At 41.7% G+C, this 14,514-nt stretch overlaps 2 protein-coding genes across 2 annotated transcripts; both read right to left on the bottom strand.

The window, feature by feature from the left end:
* Nucleotides 1-465: 465 nt before the first annotated feature.
* On the bottom strand, nucleotides 466-3,942 carry camk2n1 (calcium/calmodulin dependent protein kinase II inhibitor 1). Its single transcript, XM_049589533.1, has 2 exons — nucleotides 3,076-3,942; nucleotides 466-2,259 (listed from the first exon to the last, which is right to left on the bottom strand). The coding sequence occupies exons 1-2, from the start codon at nucleotides 3,242-3,244 to the stop codon at nucleotides 2,186-2,188; spliced, it is 243 nt and encodes an 80-aa protein (XP_049445490.1). The 5' UTR covers nucleotides 3,245-3,942; the 3' UTR covers nucleotides 466-2,185.
* A 2,361-nt stretch (nucleotides 3,943-6,303) lies between these two features.
* On the bottom strand, nucleotides 6,304-13,814 carry LOC125890615 (trypsin-like). The gene is made up of 5 exons (XM_049579329.1): nucleotides 13,714-13,814; nucleotides 12,290-12,449; nucleotides 10,232-10,373; nucleotides 9,234-9,500; nucleotides 6,304-6,474 (listed from the first exon to the last, which is right to left on the bottom strand). Exons 1-5 carry the CDS (start codon nucleotides 13,769-13,771, stop codon nucleotides 6,304-6,306), a joined length of 798 nt encoding a protein of 265 aa, XP_049435286.1. The 5' UTR covers nucleotides 13,772-13,814.
* Between the last annotated feature and the right edge of the window lie 700 nt (nucleotides 13,815-14,514).

A 14,514-nucleotide genomic window follows, 5' to 3' on the forward strand; every position in this document is an offset into this window, starting at 1 on the left:
ATTCTGCACCGAAAACCCACCGCAGCACCCATCAAGTGCAAGGTGCATCTGTTACCATGGTACCCAGCCCAGGCAGCCCCTTTCATGTCTGTCAAGACTGGGGAGGGAGAGAGACTAGCAATATGTTAGTCTCGCCTGCAGTTGGAGCTGAAACAGACATGTGTGTGTGTGTGTGTGTGTGTGTGTGTGTGTGTGTGTGTTCGTTGCATGTATGTGTTCCCAGCACACATCCCGGCGGTCCGGGTTTAAGATGCCGTACGCTGACAGAGGCTCGTCACAAAACATGAATCATTTAGTCACCACAGCAGAGTTGGAAATGTCACGTCTCATCAGTGTTCCACACGCCTCGGTGCCCCCTGCACCATTTACATCTCTGGCAATGGAGTTAAAGAGAGGACTTGATTAAAGAGAGGAGCTGAGATTTTAGATGCAAACAGACATTTATTGCATTGGGAAGCAGTGGTGTACATTTTTCCCCCACAGAATCATTTGCAATACTGTAGCTCTTTATGAGATCGTAGTCTGTTGCGCAGTCGTCCAAGCCGAGTGTCTCAGCTCTCCTTTTAAACAAATCAAAACAAGTGTGAATTTCAAATTCTGGACGGGATTATTTGCTCATCTTTCTTCCCATTCCTGTCTCCCCCTTCCATATCTGATCTTTCCAAAGAATGGGATGCTACTTTCTCACAGTGGAAAATGCTGACTTGACCTTCCTTGGCAGCCAGAAAGGCAATCCAGTAACAACAGGGGAAACTGTACAAGGAACACATCCAAAAGTCAGCCGTGCTATTCGCTTGTGTCTTCGTCTGTCTGATACAAAACTATATTTTTGTGTTTTTGCTACAGTTTTAGAACAGTTTAAAAAAACAACGACAAAAAAGCAACATCAAGTACATAATTCCTTAAACCACAATCAACACTAAACAGTAAATAGTACTTTGTCATAATCTTTATTACAAGATATTAGGCCACTGTACAAATCAGTGTGAATCGTACAGTACAACGCAGAATTAAGACTGTTTTGTCGAGGTTTGTCATTCAAAGCTGTATACGAGGTGCTTCAAGAATACACAAGAGTTTCAGAACTTCTGCCGTGCATGCATGATTTCATATTTGCCATGCATGAGTTGGTATCTCAGTGTTTTAAGAAAGAGCCCTAAAAAATGGCGACCCAACAAAACAACTGAACTGTATGAGTAAATGTATAAAGCACAAAAAAAGAACAAGTTGTCTTGTACAGTATTAATCCCTCATGAGATTTGGCACACACGATAATGCACAATGCAATATAAATAGTTTATCAATAGGGTGTGTACAGTCAAGTTACAGTATCAACCAATCCAGGTGAAAGCCTGGGAAGCTTACAAACAGGTGGGAGGTACACTGTATATAAATGACTCGTTAGCTGCAAAGTATGGTAACAAAAAACACTCAGGCAACATCAAGAAATTGTTAAGTGAAAAAAAAATGTCACTTCCATTCACTCAAAGTTTTCTCGACATACAAAAGAACACTCCCTCGGGCCTTAAGTCACTGCAAAAGACATATTCCAAAGGATCAATAAATAAAGTCTTCAACACAGAGAACAAACCAGTTTACCGCTTCCCACTTTGTGCAAGAAAATATGGGCTACCCTTTCCATATTTACAAACTCTGTTATTCATTTGCCCTCAGTCAAAATGAAGAGCAGAAAGAATGGTACCATAGGTTTGATTGATAAGATATAGGAGAAGTGTGTGCTTTAGTTTTTATATTAGATTTATTTCTGTATCCTGTCCCTGATTTCTGCATTTCGACAGCGTCGCCTCCTTCCTTCACCTTGCCCCCCCCCCCCCCCCCCCGTCTTCTTCTCCCGCTTTTGGATTTATGGCGAAACCCTGCAATCGAGGGTGTGTTTGTTTGTGTGAATGTGTGAGTGTATCTGTGTCTGTGTGTGTGTGTGTATGTGTGTGTCAGGGATGGGGTGGGGGGGTCCACCTGGGGGTCTCCTTCGCTGCCATCTCCCGCCCCTGCCAGTGTGTGTCACTCTGATGGCCATGACTGACTGGGAGAGGAGGGCGTGGAAGTGCTGCTTGCTGCCACATGAGAGAAAGTGCTTATCTACAGTGTCTTTGGATTAAAATTGGTAAATATCGCCATAAAAAATTTTCAAGAGTGTCTTTTGGGGGGTGTTGAGCCGAGCGCTCTAAGCCTCTGCCGGGGTCTTCTCTGTTCCATTTTTCAGCGCTTCGTCGTCGCCATTCTCATCCTCAATCACAACTGTGGATGACAGGGGAGAGAGTTAATGAGGGAGGCTCATCTTGGTGTGGCGTCTTGAAAATTCACCACCAACTGACAGGAGGGCATTAAAGCCCAGAACCATTAGCACTGCGCTGTATGAGCAGAAGTGGTGTGTGCATGCATGAGAGAGTAAGAGGATGCAAAAAGAGAAAGATAACCATGAGCGTGACTGTGTGTGTCTGTGTGATGCACATTTATGAATGTGCACGTCTCAGTTTCTGCCTGCGCTCTTGCTTCTTCACCTACAGATGCAGTTCTTGCATGTTTGCCATGTTAGTCCATGTTGTGTCTGTGCACTACTGTACGTGCAACTGTGCGTCTGCAACTGTGCATGCATGTGCCACCACAAGCCAGCCTCAATTTTCAAGGACCATCTCATAGGTTTCATCAGGAATGCAAGACGCATAAAAGCCAAAACACAAACAGCCTGGATGCATCATGCAAACACACAATAAAAATGATAATTACAGAGCATATAAATCTCAATCATTCCAACCATTCATTTGGGGAGGGGACAACTCTGTTGAGCAGCACTCAGAAGGCATTTAACAGCACGCACTGCGCATCCAACTTGTGTTGCAATGCGAATAGATTATTTAAAAACCCATACATCCCGCACGCATGCAAACACTAGAAAATGTCTGTGATATTACGCTCTAGTGAAGACCATGTCAAGGCAAAGGTGTTGCCTTTCAGGCTTCACACGGAGCCATCCTTAATTATGGTCCACTGGTAACCTATGTGCGCATTCAACACATCACCATACAAACGAAAACGCCTTAATTATATAATTACCCCGTTTGCTCCTGCCTATTTGTCCGAGTTTCGGCGGACGTTTGTTCTGTGATCCATTGAAGAAGTTGTTGGTGTCTTGAAGACGACAGGTGAAGGAAAGGTGTCCCTCGTCGCCCTCATTTCCATAATGACTCATTTTTTCTTCGTTGAAAGGCAGCACTTCCGACATCTCCAAATGCGTCTTTATCACCAAGGCGCACAAACTGAAATGTATAGCTCGTCGCCAAGCTTGAACTCGGTCGTCTATAACAAACAAAAGGGGGGAAGAAAAACAATGCTATCTGCTGACACGATCTAGCCCTTTCTGTTCACCCCGAAGACACGTGTCTGTCTCCGTAGGTACGCAACAGAAATAACAGTAAATCAAAAAATGTCCTCAATTTCCCCGCTCGTGGAGCTTCGGCAACATTATTCAAAATTTCCAGAGGTTTTTTCTCTCTGCGCGTATTGCTTTGGAAATGGAGGCGCACGTACAATAGAGCCGTGGAGCGCCCGCTGGTTTCGAGCGGCTGAACCCGTCGCACGGAAAATCTGAGGAAGAAATGCAAATTGAGGAGCGATGCAAAACACGGATCCCGGGGAGACCTGGCGAGGGAGCTGTACGGGGGTTTTCTGGTGCAGCCCAGAGAAGCTTCCAGTTGGAGTCGTGGTGTACCAATGCTCCACTCTCCGGGATCTAGATGCAATCAAACAAATGGCGACTTTATATTCAGAGATGGCACATGAATGTGAACCAATACGCATCTGTGGGAGACGTCGTTTACGCGCCACCACTCGACGAGTTAGAGATGTCAGATCTTCCAAACTGTGTTGCAATTTCACAAATTTGGCGATTTATTGGGTCCGCGGGGTGTTGAGCATGACATATATGTCCATTGAGTCAGACCTCACCAGAGGATGGCGGTGTTTTCATAGGCTGAGATGTGACTTTTGGCCCCATGGCGCACTTCCAGTTTGATACAGAGGGCCTGCGCTGTTTTCATCTGTTCTCACTACAATTACCAGAAAACTATAAAATCAATGTGGGGAATATGGATGGAGGTTGGAGATGCTACACCTGGCACTTTTATTGAATCATCTGGATATTTGTTGAATGAATATGGATGTTTTTTTTAAACAATCCATGTTCCAGATTTGATGATGTTCCAGGTTTTACGCCATAAATTATCCAGATTACTTCGTAAAGCATTAAAGTGAGATGCTTTAAAAACACATTTTGTTCTTTAGTAGGCTTCCTGAAAAAAATGAACACACACAAATAATTTTTTTTTTGTTTTAAAAAACTGATGATATGGATGCCATTATTCCTATAATGACCTCCCACTGTGCATTTTTATTGAAAAGATGATGATTCATAGTAGATATAATGTTCACAAACTCTTATGTAACACAGTTTGGGAACATTGTGGTTTTGTGTTATCACATTAAAGGTGTAACGTTACAAGATTAGAGCTTTGTTAAATGAAGTCCCTTTAGATTGAAACTCCTCACAGGGACACCCACTGCTGCCTGCAGTGTTTACATAAATCTGTAGGAACAGCAGCACAAAGGGATCATATCAAACAACTATACAGTAAAAGACAAGGAGCGATGGAGAGGTATCAAGGGCTTGACATAGGCTGTTCTTTCTCAAGAGGAACTTTACCAAATTGCATTACACAGACAATGAAATAAAAGGTGATATCTCTGCCTGCAGCTGAACTAACTTTGATATGCCGTCGACTATTCACAGAGGAGGCGCAGTCATGACACACCTAGTCCCTGTGGACTTACAGAGGCCATGATTTTTATCAGAGGCTCACCTTTCATATCAGATCATCACAGTAACAATTCTTTCAGTTCACATATTACCATAACATGTTATATTGACATCAGAATTGGCTTTTGTATCAATTATTTTAATTTTTTAGTACGCCTTTTAACAAACCAGACTCATATTATCATTCATGCACAAGTAAATACTCACTTTTCATATATTTTAGACCAAAACAATTGGCTGCAGAGTTTCATGTACAGGTGAGAGTGGGAAAATTGTCTCTTGCCGAAAAAGTAATTGTGGGCACAGAGGTGAAAACTCTAAGAATTAAGATGTCGATGAACACAAAAAGTAAAATTGAGAAAAAGGATGTAAGAGACAGAAAATGATAAGTATCTACATCCTAAACTTAACAACAGCATGAAATGTCATTTGGGTAAAACCAAGGATCCACCAACATTTCATCATCATGCCAATATCTAAATAATTTTGGTATTTACCTAAAGCAAGACTGTGACTTTTGCACAGTAGCAATAAATGACCATTACATAATGATGCTACATGCTAAAATCTATTGTAAGAGTATCACAAGTAGGAAGAGTCATAAAGTCATTGTGAACATTAGCTAACATTATGTTTCAGTGACAGTCACCTGGCAAGACACACAAATGACTCCACAGATCTCATTAGATTCTGATTCAAATGTTTCTAAAACCAGATCGGTGCTTGGAAGTTTGTGACGTCACCTTTTTCCAACTGAGCCCCGCCCACGTCAAACTCAGCAAGTAGAGCACTGACTAAAACACAAAAAGGCTTAAGAAGTCTCTCAAACATGTGTGTGAAACATCTCAAACTGTTCTTGGCACATTTTGTCTTTATGTATGACCTCCCTGCTCGGAGTAAAAGGCTGCTTGCCCCGCCATTTTGGCTCAGGCACCACCTTGTGATGTCAGATGTGAGAGCCATGAGCAGGATCTCAGCCCAGACTCAGAATGTTATATAACACAAAGATGCACAAATTCACCACAAATAATTGATGAGTATATAACTGCAAAAGTCAAATTAAAAACTGACTCCAGACATTCACCACTCAATCCCTGACACAGCTCCACACATTTTGTAAATTTGAATATTTATTGCTATAAAATATTAGCTTTTTTTTCCACAAGTTATGAAATATTATCGCCGGAATAGCCTATACGTATACAGAAAGGTCATAAAGTGCCTCCATGTCGTGGATCCTACAGTTACTGCAGCAGGCAGAGCCCAGCCACAACAAGATAATTTGAGAATGTGAGACACATCACCATTATATTGGTGTTAAAAAAAATTATCAGAGTAATCAGAGCTGTGGTTCAGAGGAAGCTCTTTTCCACAGAAACACCTTTGTTCCATGCAGGCACAAATATTTTGAAGGGCATACCCCTTTTAAAATGGCTACTTTCATAATCATAGATGCATCACTGTGTTTGTCAGTATCTGGTACAGCGTAGGTGTGACCCGTAGATGGTTTGGTCTATCCAACGGCGGAATCTGGACACAGCAGTGTACACTCCCGGAAACTTAGGATCACCGCAGCCATTGCCCCATGAGACCACGCCGTAGACATAGCCACGACACACTAGTGGCCCACCAGAGTCTCCCTGTAAGGACAAGATAAAAAAAAAAAAAAAAAAACATCCGTTATCATGTCATAATGTGCCTTAGTGAAAGAAACAAATGATCTGGGTTTCTCATATTGTAGCTCACTGTTAAGCCATCATAATGTCATTGATTGGTGTTACACTCAGTTATACTGAGAGCAATTTTAAAAAGCATTTATGACATCCATGTCTTACAAGTCCCAGCCTAGTTCGGTCACTTCTTCATTGTAGAATATGTAAGACATTGAAGAGTATGATGGTCAACTTAAATCACAAGATGTGGCTCTAACAGAGAAGAACATCCTACATATGAAACAGACTGACCTGATTATACTTAAAAAACTTCATATTTCAGATATGAAATGTCAGAAAATTATATGTGCCTTCATCATGTGAATTATGAGTGTACATGTGAATTTTACAACATGAAATGCTATTTCACGTGTACTGTAATAAACCACATTAGCCTATATGTGGACTTGTCATATTTCTTAAAAAAAACCTGAGACGTGAGAAAGAAAACTTTTTTTAAAGGATGGTTTGGATTGAATTCATCACATCATAATCTCTTGCTGCCACTTGGAAATGCCAACACACAAAGTTGCCTACTGCAGGGTTAAATATAGCACATTTTAATTAGTCATTCAGCTCTTTACCTAAGGCAAAATATAGCCTTCTGGTATATCACACATTCAATTTCATGTGATTTTCTTCCCACATCAAAGGCCAGGGCAGAAATTCTTCCATGATACCAATAACAAAATCAGAGCATGCTGTTGTCTGTGGATACAAATGACTGTAATTTCAGCAAAGTTTTTAGCCCTGGTGCTATTTCAGGGTTGCTCTTCTATCTCTTCTGTAACTATCATAACTAATATAATTCCTGAGGGTGGACTGCCACGTCGGCTTAATAAAAGTTTGTAGCTGAATCAACACTGACATGATGTATCCTCATACTGTCATGAGGATGAGCTTCCCAAAACTGTGTTATTGTTTGGCTCTAATGTGAGCTGATGAAAAGAAGATGACCCTGCATTATTTGATATACAATGGGAATCAAGAGCAGTACCTCAGAGAATTTATTATTACCAGCCGCGACAACATCCCAACGGCTGGTGTTGTTTACACCTTGTGTGTGTGTGTGTGTGTGTGTGTGTGTGTGTGTGTGTGTGTGTGAGATCATGGTGAAATGTGGCTCTGGTGACACCTGTTGTAGCAGACACTACCACAGAGGCAGTTTTGAGTATTTTATCAGGTTTTTAAATGTCTTTCTTTCTATGTATTTGTGTGTTGTTGACATCAGGTAGGGGGGTAAGAATTTGCATCCTTGGCCCATGTTCATTTTAGGGTCCTTAGCGCTGTTTAGCAATATCGGGCAATCGGTGAGCGTCTGTCGCCCTAGTTTTGCGTTGTGTCCTGTGTTGTTGGCACTAGTCGGCCCCTGTGAGCTGTTTTTTGGCTGATTTGGTATGTTGTATTCGCATCGGAGACAGTGGAGCCCATCAGTGGATGACATCACTCTGATCGGTAGTACAGCTAAGTGCATAAGAGGAGAAACAGAAGTGGATTAAGCACACAAAAACTAAAGTCAAGAGGGCGTGATTTCGAAACCAACTTGTTATATTATATTAGAATTATTTTTTTTTCAGCCACTGAGCTCTTTAGCAAAAATGGTTTGTGATTGTTTATGTTATTGCTCACCAGCACACAGTTAATATCATTTGTTCTGTCAACATCAGGTTTTGTTTCTTAAAGTGCTAACTGGCTAACTAGCATATTATATACATGTCGGCCTTCTGGCTCCTGTCTTTGAATGATGAATACTGACTACCTCCGCTGTTGGCATTGAGTTATTTGTCTCTCAGGCATGTGCAGACTGACGTGCTAGGCTGTTGGCTGTTGTCTTTGTGATTTGTTCAAGCGCAACTTTTTGACCAAGACATAGGCAACATAGGCGACATGATGCAACGCAACAGTCAGTCTTAGTCGCCACTTGTTAATATTGAAAATCTATCTGGAGTCGCAAAACATATTAAGCATTATAATAAAGGTAACCCAGCCTATAATATTTAAAGTCTAAATGAGCATTTCTCAATATGTTTTATCACCAGACGGTGAATTTTTGGAACTTTGAAAAGTTGGCAGTAAAAGCAAATTAATCTCTTCACACACAAATAAATTCTGTTGTGTTCCAAACTTTTCCTTTTTTGGATTTCGAATCAATAGCAAGCCAAGCTAGGGAGACTACTGTAGCCACCGCTATTGATATTTGGTAAAATCTAGAGAAAATGGCGCTGGGCTGAAGACGACTGATGCTTATTTTATCTGCCACAATATTATAACTTTTTGTTTTTTTTATTCGATGTACAGGCTACACATTTTTACATTTGGAGAATGTCGGAATTACTTTAGGGTGACAACACTGATAGATGTTAAAAAATAATATCCATATGATTTATTTGTTGTCAAAGCCTAAGGGAGCCAATGGAGAGAGGCTTAAGAGCCGCATGTGGCTCCAGTGCCGCATGTTGTCTCAGCCTTTAAGTCACAGATCGCAGTGTCACGACTGGACTGATCCCAGTGCCAGATGGTCTAGTTTCAAAATGGATTTCATGGCATTTCAAAGACCAAATGATCATGTTTGTCACAATGGGGCAGACTGGGCAGCCATTGATGTGCAATACCCACTTTCCTCACAGCTAAACCTCTTTAAAATAATTACTAGTGAAAGACGGTACGATAGCTTTTGTCCTATGTACCTTGCATGCATCTTTTCCTCCAGTCCTGTAGCCAGCACAGATCATGTTTGCTGTGACATTTCCATTAAAGGACTCGCTGCTGTTACATCTTGCAGTCGAAACAATGGGTACTGTGACCGTCCTCAGGGTGAAGGGGGCCTGGCCTCCACCAAGATTGTTGTAGCCCCACCCGGACACCCGACACACCAAACCTTCGACCACTCCTGTCCCCTGCCTGGGGAGAGGCGCCAGTGACACGTACCTGTTCAGCACCATGGGGGCCCGCAACTGGACAGAGGAGAGTTTCAGAGTTAGTACGTAAAGAAATTGTAGTACAACTATCTTGTCAAACCTTATCAAGATATGAAATATACAAAAAAATTCTAAAGTTTCTCTAATGCAGTGTTCAAATTTAAAGGGAATCAAAATTAAGATACAGTCCTTCATTGATTTAGAAAGATAAAGATTGCAAACAATTTATTTGGAGAGCATACAGCAGGCTATATTTACCATATATTTTATTACATTGCTTTGCACACTGAGTCACGAAGAATAAAAGGTGCTTCTTTTCATGGCCACATCTCAATATTGCCATTGAGTCATATGGATAATATAAATGGTGTGGTGGTGTGTTAGATTTTTTTCACTGAGGTACAGACTTACATAAATTAACATCCCACTTCTGAGTGTGAGCAGTAATAATGTAAAGAAGTAATATTCCTCTTGATAACAGCATCTATGTTATTGTCACTCACATGATCTTGTCTGAAAGTGTAGACAGTATGAGTTGTTTATCACACAAAGTGTTGTTTCCTTTGCATTCGTGCTGTTTTAAGCCTCTACATCATTAATGACAAAAGCTGAGAAAATAAATTAGAAGTAATATATATACATATATATATATATATATATATATATTAAATGTTACACTTTATATATTTTATTTATATATTTATTATTGTTGAGTTTGATAACCATTGTTACTGTGTGGTTAAAGCTCTGCACTGTGTCTGCAGTACCTTAATGAGCATGATGTCAGCATTGTTGGTGCTCCTGTTGTAGAGGGGATGGGTGACCAGCCTGTGGGGTTTAGCGTACTGCTCAGTACCCTCAAAGGTATTTACAATGTAGTCGCCGGCCACTATCATCATGTGCTCTGCCCTGAAAGACAACGCATTTCCATTTCACATCACATTTAACAACAAATATAGCTGGAGAAGATCATGACCTTGAGATTGAGTCATTACTGACCACTTTTTAGAGCGATACAAAGGAGACAATTTGCAACAGCATAAACAGCGAAAACACAAACAGAAGGAAGGAGAGAAACACAAAAAATGTTGGCATTGTACGCTTCTGCAAACCACACATATTTGTATGGCATTTGTACATTATTATGTAGCAGATATGATGACATTTTCTTTACATTTTAACAATGCTGTGGTTAAGGTGTGGTTATGTTTAGGCACAAAAAACACTTGATTATGGTTAGGAAAGCATGATGTTTTGGCTTAAAATACCTGGTTACAGCACAAATGCAGACAGAAATGCTGCACTGTCTCACTAAATACAAATACCATGGTGGCACAAATGCCAGCAGTAATGCCACTGATATTTTACCAGAAAACAATCGTTTTTGGTGGCACAATCACAGCTGGAGATGCTGCAAATATCTCACTAATAAAAACCAACACACACTCACGATGACCTTGTCACATACTGATGTTTGGTCATGGACTTTCTATATCCAGATATGACGTGCAAGGTACCCTGGGTGTGTTGGTTGCAAATTCTGCCTCTTACATGCACTTCCGTTTTCACAGGAAATTTACAGTTTGCATACAATGTCTTTCAAAATAAACACATGTGAAAGGGCAGCTTTTTCAGTCAGTATATGCCGCCAGAAGTCACTGACCAAGTGTCGAATTTTGACGACTTTGGAGTGAGACTGGGTTGAAAATACAGCCATTGTTGGTGGCACAATGACACAACTGAAAATGCTGCCGACGTCTCGGCAAAACACAACTGGTTTTATTGTTTGTTGGTCTCAAACAGTGCAGCTTGGCAGCAGTCTTGCTGAGATGCCATGCAATCCACTGTCCCCTCTACCTCCTGATGACAAAGTCAGCTCATACACATATAATCAGCACTATATCATTTTATAGACTTTGATATGATACATATGAGAAGTACAAATGAAATGTATCCCTGGTTTATGGAGACACAATGCCAACATTTTCTTCTGGCGATTAGACGATCTTAGTTGAATTGAATTGAATAGTATATCAAAAGGCAGGGAAGGTGGGAGTGATGATGTCAAATGACATTCATGGAAAATCATCACCAGGATTCGAAGTCACAAAGACACAGGCCACCATGAAGCCAAAAGTGCTTGTCTGCCAGGGAACAATGGGTTACTGTGTGCAGGCAGGGCCGGGACAGTATAACAGAAATACGGCCAGTTTCCTGGATCCAGACAAGATCACACACACACACACACACACACACACACACACACACACACACACACACACACGTACAGAATGATGATGATGTGCCAAGGTCAGCTGACTCGACTGCATCTGTGTGCCATTTGACTTCCCAGTGGCCTGTATACAGGTTTCCTTTGCATCATGAGCAAGCGGCATCGTTTTGACGTTACCTACCCGTAGCAGAATGGATGTTTGCTTTTAGGCATCTGTTGGGACCATCTGCTCACAATATAAAATCATGCCAAGTTAGCTTCTACACAGCGACTTCTACAGAGTCAACTGTGAGAATGCCACGAGAATGTCACTGCCTGTGCAAGTGTCTCAGAAACAGTTTGATCTTTACCTTGAGCAGAGTTCAAACACAACTGTCAGGTCACATTTTAAATTTATGACGGATTTATGACAGTATGTCAAGGCTAACATGCGTTTAGCAGGTATTATATTGACCATGTTCATCATCTTAAGATGCCAGTATGCTTCATCAAAAACATGACAACCTGACAATATGGTTTTGTAATTTTTTACCCAACAGTTATGACAGAAAACATCAACAGCTTACTGATGACAACCGCTGAACATTCTTACCCGATGTTACAGTGCGCTGCAGTCAGCACCCAGTACCTGTGAACCAGTGATCCACCACAAAAGTGTTGGCCCCTGGTGCTCTGCAGTGACACAATGTACTTGATGGAGTTTGGCACAGCAGTGTGACCACCGACTATACGGCCCTGCATGAGCACACGGCCTGTGTGGACACAAAACATTTACAGGACAAGGCGTAAAATAAGTAGCTGTGACAGATGGATTAAGATTTGTTTTACAGGTGTTCTACATGATATTCAGAGCGTATCTATAGATTAGGGGTTGTCTGAACACAGCTCTCAACATGGCGGTGGCTGAGCCTGTGGCTAGCAGCTAACAGTGCTAACAGGGGGTAACCAGAGAGTGGACGCTACACTTCTGCAGTGACTGTTGCAGTGCAGAGGGGTGGCAATGAGCTAGCCAGTGGGATACATACCTGTACAGGGACTCACAAGCACAAGTATGCACACGTGGCCAGACCATCTACCACCCTCATATGACACAACGAACAGACAAGCACACAGAGAGGATGCGTGACTTCATTCTCTGGTCAGGACTCAGATATATAGCAACAACTCCCCAGGTATAGATTTCAGTCCAAGTACATCTTATAAAACATGGAGTGTCATCAGTGAACAAAAGAGAAACATAAAGAGCAAGCCCCCCCTAATCCCCCCTTCAAGCCCATTGACCCAACCTAACAATTAGTGGTTTTCTGTCACCTGGGAGGCCACTGCGTAATGAAGGTAATCCAATATAACCTGACCTTCTAGTGTCACCACCTCACACTGGGCTCTGAAACTTTAGAGTGGGGGCTCTCCCTGTCTGCTTTATACAACAGCTCAACTGTACATTGGCTTCAGGCTATAGAGTCGGAGACATGGGAACAGTAAAGGCTATTTCCTGGACATATCTATGCTTCGTTTCTGTAAACGTGGGTGGAAATATGTCTCTTTTTTTTGTTAAGCACAGTTGGGGATTATTTACAAACTGATGATGCTGTAAAGGAAGGAGGAAATCTATTTAAAACCATAGTTTGACTTTATTTGCTTATTTGCTTCTTTTTGCCACAGTCTCCTTTGTTGAATCTAAACAAACACCAGAGTCAAGGAAACCATATTACTGTATATAGAATATATTTTCCTAGAAAAACAACAATGCACCAGGCTATGCTAGCTGCTTCACCATGTTCCCAGCCTGTGTGCTAAGCTAAGCAGACTGGCTGTTGGCCTCAGCCTCTGATTTAACTGATTGAGCTCTCAGCAAAAAGCAAATATGCATATTTCCCAAAATGTCTTATATATGTCATATGTATTTTTTTTTTCAATCTAAAATGCATAAACTTGAAAAGCTAAGACCAGTAAAGTGGCACAGAATTCAACATTTAAAACTGAGCAACTCAACAAAACTGAGAAACATATACTCACTGTGGACTGTCATGAGGTCCAGCAGCACACAACACAAACACACGAGCAGGCTCATCATGGCTGTGGAGGTTTTAGGCTGTTATCCTACACCATACCAGCAGCTAAACCACTGTAGCCACAACCAGCGTCCTCTGCTCCTCTCTGCCGGCCCAACACTGGGCATCCACTCCTTTCTGGAAACAGTAGGACTCAGTCACATCAACCTTTATCCTCCAGTTTTTAATTTCACCCTTCACCATGACACGCAGCACCAGGGTCCAACACTGTAGCATTGATTGAAAAGGAAAGAGAGCAACAAAGTTCACCTTCAAAAACTGCCCAGCACCCCCCTGCCATCCCAGCACTATCACAACTCTTTTGCCTGACCCTCCTGACTTGTCGAAAGGCCTTACATTGTTGCCATGGCAACGCAGGGTACTGTGCCGAGTGGGTTCATCTATACTGTATCAGCACGCTCTGTCTGTGTCATCATCCAGGCTTATCCGTGCTGAAATGTTTCAATAGCCCACTGTGTGTGTGTGTGTGTGTGTGTGTGTGTGTGTGTGTGTGTGTGTGTGTGTGTGTGTGTACGCAGGGCTTTGTTTTGTAGCTTTGGGGAGATTCACATCTGATTCAAGACAACACAGAGGTACTCTACGCAGCCGAGACGCACAAGTGTTCTTCTGTATGAGTATGAATCATCATGTCTGCAGTGATAATAACTCATTATCATCAGCCTGATCATCATCACTATTATCATCATCATCATCATCATCATCAGGCTTCTGGCAAGTCAGCATCATCCGCAGCATGGGAGGAGAA

The sequence above is a fragment of the Epinephelus fuscoguttatus genome, linkage group LG1 (genome assembly GCF_011397635.1).
Source record: "Epinephelus fuscoguttatus linkage group LG1, E.fuscoguttatus.final_Chr_v1".
NCBI classification, from domain to species: Eukaryota; Metazoa; Chordata; class Actinopteri; order Perciformes; family Serranidae; genus Epinephelus; species Epinephelus fuscoguttatus.